Source organism: Pristis pectinata, chromosome 2 (genome assembly GCF_009764475.1).
Source record: "Pristis pectinata isolate sPriPec2 chromosome 2, sPriPec2.1.pri, whole genome shotgun sequence".
NCBI lineage: Eukaryota > Metazoa > Chordata > Chondrichthyes > Rhinopristiformes > Pristidae > Pristis > Pristis pectinata.
Window position 1 is genome coordinate 62,480,275 of NC_067406.1, and position 20,971 is coordinate 62,501,245.

At 37.8% G+C, this 20,971-nt stretch overlaps 1 protein-coding gene across 3 annotated transcripts in view; it reads right to left on the reverse strand.

Annotated features, from left to right (window-relative positions):
* Positions 1-20,971, reverse strand: part of fip1l1a (FIP1 like 1a (S. cerevisiae)) — a 72,053-nt gene that overhangs the window by 33,659 nt on the left and 17,423 nt on the right. For 2 of the 3 annotated variants that reach the window (XM_052045641.1, XM_052045624.1), the window contains exons 9-12: positions 17,872-17,977; positions 14,007-14,172; positions 9,100-9,126; positions 5,387-5,438 (exon numbers count right to left, since the gene is read on the reverse strand). In XM_052045641.1, the coding sequence (XP_051901601.1) occupies positions 5,387-5,438; positions 9,100-9,126; positions 14,007-14,172; positions 17,872-17,977 (351 nt within the window). The remainder of the gene's footprint in view (positions 1-5,386; positions 5,439-9,099; positions 9,127-14,006; positions 14,173-17,871; positions 17,978-20,971) is intronic. The other variant, XM_052045632.1, reaches the window with a different exon arrangement.

The window sequence follows — 20,971 nt, forward strand, 5'->3', positions numbered from 1 at the left end:
CTCATCCATGCTGACCAAGACGCTTATCTATGCTAATCCCTTTTTCCTGCAAGTGGCCCATATCTTTCTACTTCCTACTTGCCCAAAAGCTTTTTAAAATGTGATTGTACCTGCCTCTATCACCTCCTCTAGCAGCTTGTTCCATATACCTACCATCCTCTGTAGGAAAAAAAAACTTGGCCCTCAGATCTCCTTTAACTATTTCCCCTCTCACCCCTAACCTGTGTCCTCTATTTTCAGACTGTGATTATCTACCCTATCTCTGCTCCTCATAATTTTCTAAATCCCTAAGGTTATCCTTCAACCTCCTGTGCTCCAGTGAGAACAACCCCAGCCTATCTAATCTCTCCTCACAAGTAGAGCCCTCCATTCTAGGCAACATCTTGATAAGTCTCTGCTGCACTCTTCTAGCCCTACTACATCTTTTCTCTGGTGTGGTGACCAGAACTGTGCACACAATATTCTAAGTGTGGCCTAACTAATTTCTTGTACTGCTGCAACATGATGTGCCAACTCTAATACTCAATATTCCTGCCCAGGAAGGCAAGCAAGTGAAACATCTTCTTCAATACCCTATCCACCAAGTGACTGATCTGTAATGTCAGTCACTTGAGTAATGAATAAAGACTGGAGCAAGGTGGGGTTTTGAGCTGAAAACAGGCATCTGGTATATGGTTTTTGAAGCTGTATAGCACTTGTCTACATAAACTTTGCAAAAATCTCAAACTTCTTCAACTAAAGTGATTAGAACATGGGCAATCATGATTATAAGAAAAAGGCTAAAAATAAAAATGGGTGGGTTTAAGGGCCAGCTAGGTGGATATATTGATCAGGGTAGTTAAAAGGAGGGTGGAACATAAACACAAGCAGAGATTCATTAAAGCTAATTGCCCATTTCTGTAAAAAAATAAATAATTCTAATTCAAACAATATCCCAATACAAAAATGTGGACCATTTCTAAATGTTGCTTTATACAAGTGACTACCATGACAATCTTGTTCCATGATTCAACAACTAGATAACCTTACAACTGATGAAACCAGCAAGACTCTAGCATGTAACTTTATTAATTTGTTAACTAGAATTTAAATCTCCATTGCGAATCCATTAGCAAGCCTCTCCTACAAATCAAGCACATTTTGCCTTTCATGTGCTCAATAAAGCCAAAAACACTTCACAACTAATAAAGCACTCATTAAGGTGCTGTTGTTTTAAACAATCTATTTGAATTGTCATGAAACTTTCAATGAGTTACACAAGAATTATTACACAAAATCAGGGATCATGGGATTGATGTTAATTGATTAGCATGGATTACTGACTAGTTCCCAAGCAGAAAATAGAGGAAAACACTGAGTTGGCATTGAACTTTCTGGTTACAATCTATGAGACACAAAATTATAAATTACTTGCATCTGAATTTTCAGACAACATAAATTAAACTTGTTAAGTAAACTCTGAAGATGTTGCTAAGGCAGATACAAAAAATATGGACTAGTTAAATGAGCTTTCAAGGAGGGATAAGATGAAATAGATGTGGAGAAATGTGAAGTTAGATGATGCTCAGAAGGATATGAACCACCAACACCTAAAAAGCTGTTATTGGAAGCAATTAGGAGGGCAAATAGTATGTTAACTTTAATTACAAGAGTGACTGGATTAATAGTGAAGATATGGAGTCGAAGTCCAGTTTTGCCTCCTTACTTGTTTGGTATTCAATAGGTTGATTAGTGGACTGGGAAAGATCGATCAAACTAGGATTATATTCCTGCAGTTTTAATGAGCGAGAGGTGATCTTATCAAGACGTAAACCCCTTAAGGTATTTTACTTTATGGACGATAGGAGGATATTTTCCTTGGCTGGGGAGCCTGGAACTAGAGATTAGAGTCTCAAAATAAAGAGATGACCATTTAGGACTAAAATGCAGAGACATTCCTTCAACAGATGTAAAGCTTTTGGAGTTCTCTAATCTAAGGGGCTGTGGATACTCAAAAGCATATTCAAGATAAATGAATATTGATTACTAAATATATTAGGTTATGAGGAGACAGTACAGGAAAATGAGAATCATCTTCAACCCTACTGAATTGCACAGAAAACTAAGGGTCTACCTGCTTTCCAATACTTTTGTGTGCAAGATATCAAAGGTTAGAGAAAAACTAAGCAAAAAAAGAGAAAAATCCTTGAACACTTAACAAAATAACAATTAAAATGTAGACGTAGGCTCAATCCAAAGTGAATCCATATTTTGGAAGTAACCATGGCTATTTTTACAAAAGCGTTTGATGTTTAATCTATTACGTGCAAAGATTCCTCAAAACTGGAACACTATTTTCCTGGACTGCTTGAAATGACTGGCTTTAATTTAAAACTCAAGATGCAGGTTGGATTTAGAAACCCACGCATTGAAGAATTGGCAGGTTGCTTTACTCTCCACCTAACAGGTTGGCAATAGGCCGACTGTTGATTGAATGCTTCCATATATCTTTCCGGTAGCACATTAATGTCGGTAAACTCATCCAAGAAATTCACGTTATAAACAGGTGGGCTATTAATTCATTGTTCTAAAAATATACTGTTAAATCAGGTTCACATTTGCCAGACTCTACACTGCAGCAGTAGCCAACATATGTGGGTGGCACATGATCTGCAGCAAGTATGCCAACAGTCATGAGTAAAGATTTCATTTCATGTTCCATTGAAATACAGCTACTGTTAGGTATCTTAATTGGTATTTAAGATAACCTTGACAAACATAGCATTAAATGATAATAGAAAACAATCAACATATCTGTTGAATCTCCAATAAATGCGTCAGTTTTCTAATGCTTAGCTGCACTTAATGCACCCTCATCCTTCATTGGCTTTCACATTCAGCAGATCATATTTCTGCTAACAAAGGACCCCTTTTATGGCAACAGATATTAAGCTTAGCATCAGGTGCAGGGAGGGGGGTGTACATACACCAAGATATAATGGGATTTTGGGGAGGGAAGGACCAACTAGATATGATGGGAACGTATGGGTCAGAGTAGCATTGAAAGTGGTGCTGGGGAGAAAAAAAAAGATCACCACTCCACTCTGCTTTATGGCCAGAGATGGGAACTTTAATCTTCTAATCGATCCACTGAAGTTTGGGTGCTCCTTCAGATTTTCCATTCACTACCATAAATCTGCTTATATTAGTAACACAAAAGCACAGTGGTTATGATGTTTGATTAGTAATCCAGGGACTAATTATCTGGAAATGAGAGCTCAAATCCCATTATGGTAGCTGTGGAATTTAACCAAGTAATTAAATAAAAATCTGGAATAAGAGACTAATATCAGTAATATCAATCTATGAACAGGGATGTTTAAAGATATTTAGGGGTCCACATACAGCAAAAAACTAAAGGTATAAAAATCATAAAGATGAAGCTAATAAGTTTTGCTTCATCTAAACAAAGCCTGGAGAGAGCATATCTTGAGTAATAAGGGAAATAGAACAAGGCAAATGGATTGAGTTAGGAATCAGGACATCCACGATCTTACCCAAGTGTTGAACACTTTAAGCCTGTTCCAATGTCTTATTGTTACTCTTATGAACAAGAGCTGACATTTCTGGGCAAGTCCCCTATTTATATTTACAAATCATGCATCATTTTCTCAGATTGGCAAATATTAACATTATATTGAGCCCTTCACTTTGAAATGTGAGAATCAGGCAGATTGAAATGAATGCATCTTCTTTGGGTGCAAAGATAACAGGCAAAAAAGTTAATTTGTGGGGAGTGAGGCTAGCAAGGTCCAATGGTGAACACAATGACTTCAAGGATGCTCATTAATTTTTGGGAGTTTGAATGATATTCTAAAGTGATTGATGCTGATTACTTGAACCTAGAACAGTCAGCACAGGAACAGGCCCATCATCCCACAATGTTGTGCCGAACTAATTAAATTGGTAATCCAAGGCCCAACTAAACTAATCCCTTCTACCTACACGATGTCCATATCCTTCCATTTCCTGCACATTCACCCAAGAGCCTCTTGAATGCCTATCTAAGAGCCACTTGAACTCCCCTATCGTATTTGCCTCCACCACCACCCCAGACAGCACATTCCAGGGGCGCACCACTCTGTGTAATAAAAAAAAAATGACCTGCACATCTCCTTTGAATTTACCCCCTCAAATGCATACCCTCTGGTATTAGATATTTCAACCCTGGGAAAAACATACTGGCTGTATATCCATGCCTCTCAATCTTATAAACCTCTATAAGATCTCCCCTCAGCCTCCATCACTCCAGAGAAAACAACCCAAGTTTGTCCAACCCTTCCTTACAGCACATACCTCTAATCCAGGTAGTATCCTGGTAAACATCTTCAGCACCCTCTCCAAAGCCTTCCCCTAATGGGGCAACCAGAACTGAATGCAATACTTCAGATACAGCCTAACTAGAGTTTAATAAAGCTGCAGCCAGTCCACTGAAGGGTCTCAACCTGAAACGTTGGCTGTTTATTTCCCTCCAGAGATGCTGCTTGACTGGCTGAGTTCCTCCAGCATTTTGTATGTGTTGCATAACTTCCTGACTTTTGAATTCAATGCCTTGATTAATTGCCTTCTTTACCACCCTATCAACCTGTGCAGCCACTTTTACAGGGAGCTATGAACTTGGACCCCAAGGTCCCTCTGCTCATCAACACAGTTAAGGGTCTTGCCATTAATAATGTACTCTTTACATTTGATCTCCCAAGGTGCAACACTTCACATTTGGCCAGGTTAAACTCCATCTGCTGTTTCTCTGCCCATATCTGCAACTGATCTATATCCCTCTGTATCCTCTGCCAATCTTCTGCACTATCCACAATACCACCAATCTTTGTATCATCTGCAAACTTACTAACCCACTCATCTACATTTTCATCCTGATCATTTATATATAATCACAAACTGCAGAGGTCCCAGTCCAGATCACTAGTCACAGACTTCCAACCAGAATAAAGTCCCATCAACCACTGCCCTCTGCCTTCTATGGGAAAGCCAATTTGGAATCCAAACGGCCAATTCACCATGGATCCCATGCATCTTAATCTTCTGAATGAGCCTCCATGAGGGACCTTGTCAAACACCTTACTAAAATCCATGTAAACATCTACAGCTCATCACCCTTGACTTGCCCCGCTTAAAGCCATGCTGACGTTTCCTAACTAGGCCATGGTTTTCCAAATGCTCACAAATCCTATCCCTAAGAATCCTCTCCAGTAACTTCCTTACCACTGACATGAGACTCACTGGTCTATAGTTTCCAGGATTATCCCTGTTTCCCTTCTTGAATAATGGATCAACATTGCTTATTAAGTTTATATACAGAATATTCTTTTTTCAAAAAAGCTTCATTTACCTTTCTAGTGGTACAAGTGAAGGTGGTGGAGCTCCAGGTGGAGGCAGGAAACCTGAAAAAGACATTTTAAAACAAAAATCAAAATGATTAAGTTATTTCACCAAAATATTGGCTGTAAAGTTTGAAAAGCACTAAAATGCAAAGTACTAAATAATGCATCAACACCAACAGAAATTCAATACCTTAAGGATATCATAATTCAGCTTTACCAAGGCAAAAACAGCCCATGCACCTCATTTGAGCATTAACAAAGAAGGTATTATTTGACCTGTTCAGCTATAAATGGGCTTTAAGAGTCATTTTAAGAAAAACAATAAGAGGTGAAGATATCTTAATTCCAAAGATTTAGTCCTTGCTAACTGAAGGCAGAGCAATTAAATTTAGGAATTCTCTTGTGGCCAGAATTAGAGGAGTGCAGATAAATCAGTTTGTTTTAGGGCTGAAGATATCACAGAGACAGCAACAGGTCAGATTACAGTGGGATTGGTTTTCAAAGATGTGTATCCTAAAATTAAGATAATGCTTAATGGAAGGATTTGTAGACCTTAAAGTTCAGGAATGAGTGTGACTTAGTGCGAGTTAGACATGGGCAGCAGAGTTTTGGAGACTTCAAGTTTACAGACAGAGTGAGGGATGACAACTAGGTACTTGTTGCAATTGTCAGTTCCAGGAGGAAACAAAAGTATGCAATACTTATTATGGTTCCTAACATGGACAAGTTTTACAGAAGTAGACGAGCTAAGGTGTTGAGTTAATGGAACTGGAAATAGGTGGTCATAGTGAAGGCATGGATACAAATTCTGAAACTCAACTTGGGGTCAAATACAATAGCAAGGTTGCAAACAGTCCAGTTCAGTTTCAGAGAGTTTCTAATTAATGTAAGGAGTTAACGGTTTAGAAATGGAGTCCGTGATGGGGAATGAAGAGGATGGCTTCAATTTTTCCCTATACTTCACTGGGGAACCAGCTGAAATCATTCCCAAGGTCTCAATCAGGCACCAACTGAAAACTTACCTTGGACTTTAACCCATGGGGGCAATAGAGTTCACCCAACCCCTCCCCGCTGAGGTTTCTCTCAGGGCTGGACAGCAAGGGAGGGCTTGAAGAGAACTTGTGCTGGACAGGGAGAAATGGAAGGGGAAGAGGATGAGCAGGGCAGGGAGAGCAGATGGTCAAAAGGGAAGAGAGTGGACTATGCTTGGAGCAGGGAAGGACAATAGGCCAAGTGCAGTGTGCAAGTGACAACTCCTAATCAAAAGAGAGCTGCAGTGTGTCACAGTGCCTAGACTAATCTCAGATCCATCCGAGGTAGCAGATCTTCACTTCTCCATCAGATAATACTGGGAGGGGTTTGATGAGAATAATCAGGAAATCCAGGAGCTAACTAACCTCAAAATACAAGCATTCTCAGATTAACAACTTCACTGCACCTCTAGGGAAAATAAGCAGCCCCATAGGGACCTGAAGATTGTCCAATAGAAAACTGACCAAGAGAGATGATGGACGGAAGGAGTACTGGAGATACAGCAACTCACTGATAATCCCAAAATGCATGGACTCCACAGCACTATCAAGAACACTTTAATACAATACTGAAGTGCTCACCCCACTGACAGGCCAGATTGTCAAAGACAGTGTGGCAGTCTGCACCTGCTGAACGCAACACTTCAAAGCACTTCATAACAGCAACTCCACCCTTGACACAAATGTCTTAATCCTATGCCACAACAAAGTATCCAGTCCACTCTTGACACCATTCGAGAGCAACAAGTTGGATATTACATATTAACTGAAAACCAATATGGTCTTGGGACCAGATTATATCCCTGTTGAAGTTTTAACATTTGGCAATACAGCAACTTCAGATACAAATTCACAACCTTACCTCCAACATCTTGGAAGAACAATAGAGGCACTTAAGAGTCTCTTAGATAGGCACATGAATATGCAGAGAATGGAGGGATATGGATTATGTGCAGGCAGAAGGAATTAGGTGTCATTAACTTAACTTAGTTTGGTACAACATCATGGGCCAAAGGGACTGTTCCTGTGCCATACTGGTCTATGTTCTAATGGGATATGCCAGGCAATCTGAGACATCATACTTGTAACCATCTTCAGAAAAAGAGTAAAATCTAATTGTAATAACTACAGAGGGATTTCCCTGCCATCTGCCACAAGGAAAGTTATCTTGAGGGTCTTTAACTGCTCCCTCGGTGGTTAAAGTGCTGCTTCGCAAGTTGCAGCATGGAATCTATCCATCCAGAGATATAATGGAAGTGATCATTACTGCACAACTCCAAGAGAAATTCATAGCAGCATCCATCCCTGCATGCGTTTTTTTTAATTTACCTCACCAAATCTGTTAAGAGAGACTGTGGAGTATCCACTTCTAATCTGGCTGCCTCAGAAATCCATCTCCTTCCCGAGTCCACTGAAGGACGGCATGCAAGTTGTGATTTTTACTAATAGATCCAGAATAGACCCAATCTCAGTGCAGACTAGCATCAAGCAGGAATGTATTATTGCTTTAATACATTTCTAAATCTTTCTCACTGCAATGCTGCACCTCACCTCCAACAGAGTGAACCTAAATGTACAAAGACAAATGGGAAACACTAACTTGCATCACTTCCACTCCAGAACCAAGGTCTGTCCAACCTCAGTCAAACTTCAGCATAGAGGTAACAATTGTGTATCCACCCAGAATCCGACCTCTGAAGTAAATATCAGCTTGTCCATTGTCCACTGAAGCATATGAAAGAATTGGCCTCCTAGTTAACATCTGAAAAATAAAAGGTTCCCTATCAACCTGCCCCACTGCACAACACCTACTCCCCCAACCCCATCACTAATGAGACCCTAGAAACAAAAAAAACTTCCTGCATCTCAGGACCCAGTTCTCAGCTAAGATTGACATTGATAAAGAAATTCAGTTAAAGTCTTTGGGTGAACAAGGAAAAGTGAGTTTGCAGTTCAAGACATCATACTCAGTACAAAGCCCAGGGTTTATTGAACAAAAGCAATCTCTGTCCTTCCAAGACATGGACTCCTTATAGCAGGCACCTCCAAGCACTGGAGAAGTACTATCAATAGTCTCTTTAGAGTCCTTCAAATTCACTAGCTGGATAAGTGAACCAATGTTATGATCCTCCCCCAGCCCAGCAACAAGGCTCTAATTACACTCAGCTGGCTCCAACAGGAAGACCAAGTGATTTGGATGCCTGACACCAGGCCCCTGCATAGAAGCACTCTGCCCCGATCTTCATCAATACCAAGAGATTACCAAGATGACAAGGAAGCAATTCAACAATGTCCTCAAAGTTTCCTTGAAAAGTGAACATCCCTACTGATTCATAAGAATTCCTCACCTATGACCACGCGAAGGGAGGAGCATTCAGGATGGCACAGAGAATCTTGACCATCTTCATCAGAAGTATAGAGTGCCACAGCAAAAACAGCAGATGGAGTACATTAAGTCCTAAAATACCCATGCTCCCAACCCATCAAGCACCTCCTGTCCCAAATGTGACAGGATCTGGGACTCCCACGTTGGCTTCATCAGCCACTTTAGAACCCACAGAACTGGAGTGGAAGCAAGTCATCTGACTCCAAGGGACTGCTTGAGGAGGGGGGAAAAAAAAAAGAAACATATACATATTTAATACACTTCACAGTATGACAATGGTTTAGGTAGAAATATGCAACTATACCTGGAGGTGGAGTAGTTAAAGGCATTCCTAAGGAGAAGAGAATTGAGTCACTAACACCATATAGTACAGCAGTTTTGTTTTCTTATATACAAAATGTAAAAGTTGGGTGCTCAGTGGAAAAAATAGGTTAACACTTTGTTCTTTCATACTGGGGTCTTTATCAAAATTAAGCATGAACTGATGAGAATCAAACGTCCATTTAATGGAAGGTCAATGGGTACGTAAATCAAAATGCATATAAACGACAAATTGATACAGACACAGTTGGCCAAAACTGAAAGTGGCTTTATATACTGGGACAGTTGAAAACATTCTTCCAAGGTCAAGTTAAATCAAGTCTCAGTTTTAGACCAAAGCATACGAAATATAGTCTATTTCCGGACTGTGTTATGCTTAACTTAGGAGTGTTCAATGCTGGTAAAGGCAAACCAAAAAATGAAATACCACACAATTCAAAAGCAACACCAATTACTATTAACGGGCACAAGTAAAATGGCACATACAACATTTGCCAATTGTATTTCCGAAAAGGAAGCTAAAGATTAAACATCATCCCAATAGGTACCACACCAGTTCAGATCATACCCTGCAGAAAACAATTTTGAACTCCTGCAATATCTGTTCCCAATAAAGGTCAGCTGACAAACACCAGCATGGCTTATTTTAAAACAGTCACTTAGACAAGATGGTGAAAGGAGGCACAAGCACATGGAATTTTGCTCCAGTGTTACCACTTCCAGGAGAGAAGAAAAGCAATTGAAGGGGAAAATGAGAGAAGCACCAATTCATTAAAGGTTTAAAAAGCAAGCCAGAATTTATTTTCTGAATTTTAATTAGCTATAAACTGTGCAACATATTAGGGTCAATGAGAGGTTGTTATTATTTTACTACCTCAATGCACGGATGACAACAGTTATTCCTAAGGTCTTAATGTGATCAAAATAAAAATTTCTTAAAAAACTTGAAACAAGTAACTAAAGCTCTATAATTCTCCATCTTTTTCCAAAGCAGCCAGTGTCATTGTTGATAACTTAACCCTTATGGATCAATGGAAAAACAAAAGCTGTTTGAAATATGAAGTTGCAATCAGTCTCAAGTGTTCAACATCAGAGGAAAGCCATCTGTGAACAATTTATTTTTCTTTAACTGGGTGCCAGATGTGAACGTTCCATAGTTTAACAGCAGGTACAAAAGTTTTTGTTAAAAATGTTATATACAAAACTATTTACTCAACCTTTTCTCAACTTTATAGATTAATTATTCATGATTTGGTAAAATCTGCATCTTTTAACAAAACTATTTAAATTTGAGACAGTATATACTGTAATGCCACAGCATGTAACATTTATTGACCATGAAAATCTCACAAGGTTTGGGATATTAAGGGGATTAACTTCATGCCCACAAAAATATCACTTAATATATGATCTGGACAGATTAGCTTTTCAAGGACCAGCATTTCAGTGGAAGCACGCATATTTGAAGTAAATACACTTGCTCTTCTGGAATGGAAGCCCAAATGGTATTTACCATGCATCTAAATTAATCCAGCAAATATGATAATTAACTTTATTTATTAGCTTGTTCACCTCATACTGAACGCATGAAATACTTTAACATTGATAACTTAAAAAAAAAATCAAGGTTGTTCAGTACTCTTATGCAATTCAGCAGTAGCCCTCAACACGAATACAATAAGCTTCAATGTGTTTAAAAAAAAGCTTTCTGCAACTGAGACCTCAAAATTGTCACAACCCAGATTGGATCTGACACAGCCATCCAAACTGCTGATATGCTGTAAATCTCCACTACTAACTAGCTTCTAAAATAATCAGGTTTTTTTTGGGAGGTGGGGAAAAAAAAAGTCAGTATTGAATGGTTTTAAAAAAATTCAGGAAGATATATTCTTTACTTAAAAAGCAACTAATGCCCAATTCGTACATCAGTTTTTTTCTAATACACTTTTTGCATGGCAGTGACTGGCACTGCAGCCATATTGTCGGTGATGAAGTGAATGTTTAAGATAGTGGATGGAATGTCTCATCAAGATGTCAGATTTATTCTAGTTGTCATTAATCTTTGAATATCATTGGACTTGCAATCATTCAGGCAAGTGGAATATTCCATCACACTCATGATTTGTGGATTTGTAGATAGTGGAAAGCCTTTGGGAAGTCAAGTGACAAGTCACATGCCACAGCTTCCCTAGACTCTACCCTGTTCTTATAGCCAGACTATTTTGGTGACTTCCAGAAATCCTCAGTGAGATTGACAATTCAGTATAATGAATTCAAGATGGAACTTGGACTTTTGTTGTACAAGCAGCATTCAAAAGGCTTCTATGGCACAAATTTTGTTTGCCATTTATTAGCGCAAGCCTGAACATTGCCTAGTTCTTAGTGCAAGTGGACATAAACTGTTCCATTATTAAGACCTGATCCAGCCATTACCAAAAAAGTGGTGATGGCGGCGATTCATTGAGGAAGCAGTTAAAAATTGTTGGGTCTATGCAACTATCCTGAAAACTCCAGATGTCTGGAGCCTGAGAAGATTGACATTTGATAAACAATCATCTTCTTTTATTCAAGGTATTATCTCAGTCAGTAGGCAGGTTTTCTTAATTCTAATAATCAATTTTACTTGGCTTCATCAATGACAAAAGTGGTCAAATTGTGCCTTGATAATAAATGGCAGTCAGTCACCTCTGGAACTCAGTTCTTTAGTCCAAGTTTGGACTAAGGCTACAACGAGGTCTTAAACAGTGGTCCTGACAGAAACTCAAACGTCAAGTGAACCTATTGGTAGCATGAAAGTGTCAACTGATATCACTGTCAATAACACTGTCACTCTACTGATGAATGAAAGTAGCCCAATGGGACAGTGATTGATTGCATTTGTCCAGCTTTTAATGGAGAGCTAAACCTCAGAAATTTTCCATACTGTTGATTAGATGCCAGTGATGTACTGAAACAATTTGGCAAGGGATATGGCTAAATTTGAAGTAAAAGTCTTCAGTCAGAATGTCACCAAGGTTCATAGCCTTCACTCAAAGGCATTTAACTGCTTCTTGATTTCGCATAGAATGAATTTAATATATTGAGGCATTTGTTGGGAACTGAGTTCACCAAGGACAAGGATTTTCATGGCACCTCCTCTTATTTGTTTAGCTGTCCACCAGCATTCACAATTGGATGTGGCAAAGTTGCAGAGATTTTATCTGAACTATTGCTTCTGGTTTTGCCTACAACAGGCTACTTCTGCCATTTAGTTTAGAAGTTAGTTGTGCATTGTAGATGCACCTTATTTTCACATTTGGCTAGTGTTTGTTCATGGCATGCCCATGACATGCCCCTTGACATTCCTCATTTGAGCCAAGGTTAATTCCCTGACTCCATAGTATTGGTAGGGTGGGAAATCTGATACAACACATGTTCCAATATAATAATAAAAAAATTGTTATTTTCTTGATTGATATGAACAAAATAGATTACATATAAAAATGCAAAACAGTACATGTAACTGCCTTTTTTTTAAAGAAACTACAAGCTCAATAAAAAAAAGACAACACAAACTACAAACTTAGTAAATAAAGTTTGATAAAATGGTGCTTGGTTTAGTACAACTTTCAAAGAGGTTTCCACAGGATGTTTTATATTTGTAGTGATTTAAAGATTTTGGCACAAGCATGCTATTCACAGGTAACAGCAGTCTTTTTTCATTGAACCCACAGATTTTAGTTCTATTTTAGAAACTGCTTTGAAGATTTAGAAACTGGAAACAGCACAATTAAAATACAGCTAGGCATGAGCCAAAGTCACATAACAGATGTCAACTAGAACATCAGGTTCCTAAGCTTAACAAGTAAATACAAGTCCAGTATTTTTTATGCTTTCATTCAAAATTGCACATTTATATAAAAGGATAAAAATCTATTATTTGCCTTAGGTCAGCAATTAGTACTCATCCATAAAATTAACACAGAATGGCAAACAACTTATGATTTTGTCTGTTGAAGGACAAAATCCACTATAAATCCCCTAATTATATAGCATGACAACTACGCTTTCTTAAACACAACTGTTATCAACATGCATTTTAAATTTAAGAGCTTCTTCCTAAAATATAATCAAAAGGAGAGTGCAAAAATGCTTTCAGATCAGAGGACCTGGCATGGCCAGGTGAAGGAATGACTTGGGGTTGAGGGCTAGTCAGGCAGAGGGGTAATTGGGGGTCTGGTTCCCCAAGGATATTGGTGATAGACAGAAGGATGGGAATGAACTAGAAAAAAAAATTCACTTTGAGGAGGACCTACCTGAAAGGGGATGGTAATCCCGAAGCATGCCTCAGGTCCAGGTCTGCATTGGTTTGGTTTGCAAGACCAACACCATTTGTGGCTCATGAATGGACACCAGAATTTTGCACAAGTGGCATCAAAACATACATTGTATTCTATGAAGTCACTACATATGCTCGGTAGTCTGTCTTTAGGCTGATGCACAGAATTCAGAAAAAAATTTCCTTAAGTGAGCTGGGGTGCATATTTGCATTTACTGATCAGAATTTCAATTCATAGAACTATTGAGTTGCATGATGAAATTCCTAGGCCAAGGCAATTTTTGCCTTAGAGGTGCTAGGTTAAATTAGAGGAAAATTAAATCGTGTTTTAATCAAATGGTCTGTGGCAAAGTTCAAGCATATTGCATTGAAATGTGTTAATCTTCCACCACCAAATTTAATATTTCAAGCCTTCTTCAATTAAATGAAAATTAAGGTATTACCTGCATTGTTTCCCCCAACAGAACCAAGATCCAAAATTCTCAGGCTGACCTTTATGTAAACTAACAGAAAGTCAAACATCAAAAGGAAAATGTGCATTTTCAAACCAAAACTACATGCAAGACTCTAACCTGGTGGATGAAGAATTGGAGGTCCCGTATTGACAGGTGGAGGAGGGGGCAGGAACGGGGGAGGTGGACCAGTCATATGAGGTGGAGGTGCCCCTGGAGGCATAAATGAAGGACGCTTGGCAGTGTTATTGTTATTAAATTCTGGTACTGGGTGGTCTCCGATAACCTTTAGAGAAAGGAAAATAAATTAAATTTATAATTAAATGTACACTTATAAAGATGAAGTTGGAATCAAGTCAAACATTTTAGTCAGTTTCTTAAAATCAAGCATTGGCTAGTTAACAAAGCCATCTTTACATACACTTATTTCAAAAGTTTTTACGAGAAAGGCGAGTGCTGGTGTGTTGGGATGCAAGGGGCCTCAGGATCATGTTACAACTTTGACATATCTGGTGTGTTTAGAAAGACAGAATGAGAAAGTATTTAACTGCAGTCCTTACAAATTGATTTTGCATCTTTTAGGATAATCTCCATTTAGATATAGGATCATCTTACTATTACTGTCCATTCATTTTTCTTGATTTAAATAGCTTTAAGGGAATATGGAAGTCGATTAAAATGCGGGGAGAATAAAAAATGGGTGGTTGATAGTCAGCATGGACTCAAAGTCCAGTTTCTATGCTGTATTTCTCTATAACTAAGTCTAAACAGAAAATATGCTACATAACATCAGCAATATGATTAAATAAAGTAGATTGCATTAGGAAGGGGCAGAGTTTAACGCTGGGAGCAGAGCTTCAGCAATTAAAGCCACACCAGGGAAAAGGGTCATTTCAAAATTATGCATACGGAGAGCATTCTTACATTGCATTCAAGATAATTTTCTGGAACAGTACATTAAGAAATCAACCAGGGAACAGGCTATTTTAGATCTAACATTGTGTGATGATAGGGTTAAAAGGATCCTTTGGGAAAGAAAGATGATAAAATTTGAATTTAAAAAAATTTAAACAGAGCCGAGTGAATGCCATAAGCAGAGAAAAATGGGTTCAGTTCAGGAGCCATTGCAAAGGTAGAGGTTGAATTAAGACCAACATATGAAATGAATATGCTGAAATGCCTACACTTATAGAAAAACAGGCACATTAGAAAAGGAAGTCATGATAATAAAGAATGAGATCAGGGCAACAATGAGAAAGGAACTCGGCCTCGAAAAATCAGGATGTAGACTTAGTATGGGTGGAATTAAGAAATAACAGAATGGAAGAAAATAATAATGGGAACAGCATGTACTTTAATCTTAAGTGCTGCACAGAGTATAAGATGGGAAAGTATAGATGCAAATAACAAATGAAATGCAATAATCAAGGGAATTTGTAGTCTTCTATAGGAGACAAACCAAAGTGGCAAAACTAGCTTGGAGAACAAGTTCACATAATGTTAAAAACATTTTTCAATATTAAAATGACTCCTTGGCTATTTTACATCTAGTGATGATAGGGTTAATTGACAATTTTAAACAGACCTTCGAGGTAACAGTGATCGTAATAAAAGAACATAAGAAACAGGAGCATGAATAGTCTATTCAGCCCATCCAGCCCTTTCTGCTAAATAGGATCATTTGTGATCTTTTACCTCAGCATTATTTTCCTACGCTAACCCCATTCCCCGTCAATTCCCTTAAAATCTAAAGGCACTGAATCTGTGGAAGCTCAGTTGCTTGCTGATCATCTTAAAGACAGAAATACTGACCAATGTGTGAAAAAATTTCTTCTCATCTCTCCCAAATTTTGAGTGTGTGACCCCTGGTTCTAGACACCTTAGCCAGGATTAATATTTGTTCCTCATCTACCCTATGAAACCACTTGTAGAATTCTGTAAATTTCCACAATATCATTCTTTTATACTCAAGACAGGCCTAGACTGCTTCGTCTCTCCTCCTATAACATTGCAACATTTTACAAAACAATATAGTGAATTTTTGCTGCACTCTATTGCAAGCTTATTTCTCTTAGGCAGGAGACCAGACCTGTACACAAATTTCAGATGCAATCTTAGCATGGCTTCATATACTTGGAGAAAGACATTCCTGTTCTTCTGCTCAAATCCTTTTTACAATAAAGGCTAATACGTCAATTGCCTTCTTACTTGCTTACTGAAACTGCAGATTATGTACAAGAATCTGGGTCCTCTGAACGTCAATGCCTCTCAAATCTTACACGATTGAAAAAAAATACACCACCCTTCTATTTCTTTGACCAAAGTGGGCAAATTCAAATTTTTGACATCACATTCCATTTGGCATTTCCTTGTCCTTTCATTTAGCCTGGCTACGTATCTTTGAAGCTTCCCTGTATCCTCTGCAATATCACAAGGCTTTGTATTGTTCAACTTGATTCCCTCATCCAAATTATTGACAGAGATTATGAACACCTGGGGCCTAGCACAGATCCCTGGAGTAAATCTCCCAAGTCAAACATAACCCATTTATTCCTACTGTTTTCTATTTATTAACCAAACCTCAACCCAAGTCGGTATATTATGCTCAATATCGTGCACTCTAGTAATCTCTTGAGACCTTATCAAAAGCCTTCTGAAGGTCCAAATAAACTATTCTACCAGTTAAAAATTCAAAATATTTCATCAAATTTGTTCAACATAATGACATGCTGACTCTGCCAATTCCCATTATTATTTTGCAAGTATCCTGTCACCACCTAGCTAATAGATTCCAGCAATTTCCCTACTACCGGTGATGAAGTGACCTCACTTTCTCTCCATCTCCTTTCTTAAATAATACGGTTACATTTACTATCTTCCAATCTGTAGAAATTCAGAAGATGACAAGTGCATCCACCACTTACATTATCGATTCTTTTAAAACCCAAAGTACAGGCTATCAGGTACCATGGATTGATCACCTGACTTTTTTCAATGCCAAGTTTATTTTTAAAAAATGCTAATTTCTTTGAGCACCTCAATTACTTTAGACCTATTTTCTCCATTTCCATGACGACAGATGGAAAATAGTTGGTTTTTTTTCTGCCATTTCCTTTTCCTCAGTACAATTAATTCCTGTTTCAGCCTGCAAGGGACCCACAATAACTATTGCTCATCTTTTCCTTTTTTAAATATTCATAAAAGTGGCTTTTAAAAGCTTTTATGTTCCTACTATTGAATTCACCTTTCCCTTTTATCAAAGTCTTGGTCATTCTATACTGAGGTTTTAAAATGTTTCCAATTCCCAAGCTTAGTGTCATTTTTTGGCAAAATTATAAGCCTCTTCCTTTTATTGAATATTATCTTTAACTTCTTCTCATAGCTAGGGATGGACCACTTTTTTCTTTCCCTTAAAGTATACATTATTTGTAATCTATGAATTGATTCATTATAAATTAACGTTTACTGGTTCACTGTCATTTCTTTTAAGTTAGTTTCCCAATCTATCATAGCCAACTCAGGCCTTCATTGTTTGTTTAATGCAGATTTACAATCCTGGTTTCAATAAATGTTGTGTTGCTGAAAACACTGATAACAACAGGAATTTCATGAGGCTACTAGGCTAATTATGGGGGGAAAAAAAGGAAGCAAAACTAGGACACTTCCAGAATTGTGAACATTAAATTCTACTTCAGAGCCTTTTAACAAACATCTTGCCTGCCAGATATAATACTGATACCATCTGTAACTACAAATTTCATCAGAAATGTTCAAATGGAAATAGAGGTTCAAGCTTATTGAAACAATTTGAAAGTTTGATTTACTTATAAAAGAATTCTTAGAGCTAAACTTCCTATAAAGCAAATCACTTGGAATTGCCTCCACCCGCTGAAATATAAAATAACTGCTGTTTTTAAAATAAATAATCTGTTTAAAGCATAACCCATATGATATCTTACAGAAGTCATTGGAAAATATAACAAACCTGGATGGTATTTTCATCTGCTCCACCCCTGTCACGACGTCTGCCTTCCACACGAGCAATGGTTATTAATTGGCCTCCAATAACCTCAATAGACCCAGACAGCCTTCTGAAAAACATGTTATAGATTAAACTAGTGGCAACAAACACATACAACAGTAACAACAGCAAATTAACATCTTTTGCATACTTAATGATTCCCAAAGTGCAAGACATCACTACAGACTAGATTTCAGGCTTGTGACCAATCCCAATGACAGCTGAAAGGCCCTTTAAATTGAGCAACAGCATGCAACACTTATCAGCAAATTGGAAACAAAAATATTAAAGCAAAGACAGCATTATTGTATACAATAAATTTGTCTTAATTTAATGCTCTTTCCACCAGAGTCTTCTTCCTTCACTAAAAAGTATTTTTGCCAAACCAGTTACAATACTTCAACTGCTTTCAAATGCAATTTATCCATTAATTAAATGACACTTTCTTAGAATACCCATTTTATTATCACTTTTAACCCAGTAAAATGTCCCAAAGAAATGAATAAAATAGGGTTGAAAAAGGTCAAAATTGGAGGAATACAATATTTTGAGAAAGGGGTTGAGTTGGCAGGAAACGATAGGGACAGTGGAAGGATTCAATCGCAAGCAGATGATAGTTAAAACCAAAATACTGATGGATCAGGAGCCAACAAAGATCACGATGAAGAGGGGTGAAGGAACAAATAAGATTTATGAATTAGGACAGGGGCAACATAATTTTGCCCGAGTTTCTTCCTAAAGGGTGGAAAATGGGAGAATCACTTGGAAAGCACTGGAGCAGTCAAGTCAGGAGATATCAAAAGCAAAGTTGAAAGTTTCCACAGCAAAAAGCTGAGGTAGGTGCCAAGGTGAGTAATTTAGAGAGCTGAAAGTAGGCAGTCTTTGTTTTAAGATAAAGAATGTAAACCCCAATGGTGAGCCATTGAAAACACTACTTCACCATACCAAACGATCTCCTGTATTGTTCACCAGAACCTGACAAGCTTAAGTATTTTGCAATTAAAATGAGAAATAACTGCAAAATGTCCAAGTTAATTAGATCCCAACTGAACCATCTTTCGAAAAAACTGTGCATAAGCATCTTTGACAACATTCAGGAAAACTTATTTTTAGACATTACACCATACAGGAAACTTGCTCTCCAAGCACTGTGCATGAAGCCCCAAGCAGGCCCACTGTAAAGGACCTGTTTTGGTGGATGCAAGGGTGGTGGAATGAAAGAAGGCATGTTTATGCTTGCCCAATATGGTGGAAAGCAGAGATCCAATCCGAAGTGGGCACACGCTTCCTGCCTGTCATTCTGGTAACTTAGAAAGCTGAGTACAACTCGAAAACCAACAGTGTGACCGATTTCTTGGCCAAACTTCATCTCAATTTATTTAATTACAGTGGGGGAAAAAAAAACAAACTAAAAGCACAGGTTTGTCAAAAGGAAGATTAGATTAGAGACACAAGAGACTGCAGAGGCTGGAATCTGGACCAAAAAAAAACTGCTGGAAGGCCTCAGTGGATCAAGCAGCATCTGTGGAGGCAAAGGGATGGTTGATGTTACGGGTCAAGACTAACTAATGTTACATTGACCATCCCCTTGCCTCCACAGATGCTGCTCGACTGGAATTCTTCCAGCAGTTGTTTTTTTTTGCTTTTTAAAAAAAACTTTCTAAATCAAGTTCCAGCATCAAGGCAGAACTTAAAATGTACATGAACGTGGTTTGAAAATTTATCTGTACCTAACTGCAAAAATGATCAATGGTAATTATTAGGTTGAACCCATCCTCAATTTCCGAGCACTAATTAATGTGAATCAAGAATGTCCCATGCAAAAGCATTTTCACTTCAGGTTAGCATTTAAGTCAGACAGCCTGCTACACATCCACTTTCAAATGTTACTGCAATCCAAGAATAAGTATAGAAACAAACTAACAGCTTCAATCACATGCATGAAAATAAAGATGCCAATAAATTTAATATCAAAACTATTTACAGTAAAAATGAAATAGCATAAAGAAATGAAGCATACACAAAATTGAGTACTCCAAATCTAAACCATTTCTCCTTCAAATTTGAGAGCCAAGGAAGAGAAAGTTTTTGTTTCAGAAACACTGCCTCACAATTAGAAAGCAAAGACTAAAAGAGTATCAGGAGAAGAATAAAAGTGAGATCTTGAAGAATTTCCCACATGCATCTTCATTGAAATTTAAAATGCATCATTTCATGCAGCCATTGAAGTAGATTTAATTATTTAAATTGAGACTGGAAATAGATACACCTGAAAGGCTAGCATTTAACCGGAACCTCATTCTGTGCTTTGATTCCCAAGATTTTATATTCAAAAGAAATCCATTCCAAGCTTTAAAGGAGTAAGCACATTGAGTGTAAAACTCAAAAAAACTTGTGTGAGCCTTCCATTAATGTAGTATTAATGTATTTCAAATAAAACAGAACCTTTTAGTGCAAGACTTGTACTTCACACTTCTGTACAAAATTACAGCTATGCAAGGCACTTTTTTAAAAAAGTGACACAATTTGCAGCATGACCAAACACAAATATGTGAATGTGCACACAGTCTGTGCACACAGGGAACTGAAAACAAGAGGGCATACTGTAGATTTAAGGTTAGAAGGGAATGATATAAAAGGGACCTGAGAGGCAATAACTTCACACAGAGGGTGGTACATATATGCAATGAGCTGCCAGAGAAAGTAGTTGAGGCAGCTATAACAACAACATTTGGATAAGTACATGGATAGGAAAGGTTTAGAACAACATAGGCCAAATGCAGCAAATGGATGACATGGACGAGTTGAGCCAAAGGGCCTATTTCCATGCTGTATTACTCTGTGATTCTATCACTGTTTGTATATTTGTGCCCATAATTACACTGACACTAAAAGTTGCAGCTGAAACAATTATTCACAACAGTGTATTTTAGTTCTGCATCAGTAAGCTTCAGTATGATGCTCTTAATTCAGCATCACAAATACTATAGCCCCAAACCACATTTTATATTAGTTCTTACCATCAAAAATCTTTTCTCTAGACAAAATCCAAGAAAAATGTTTT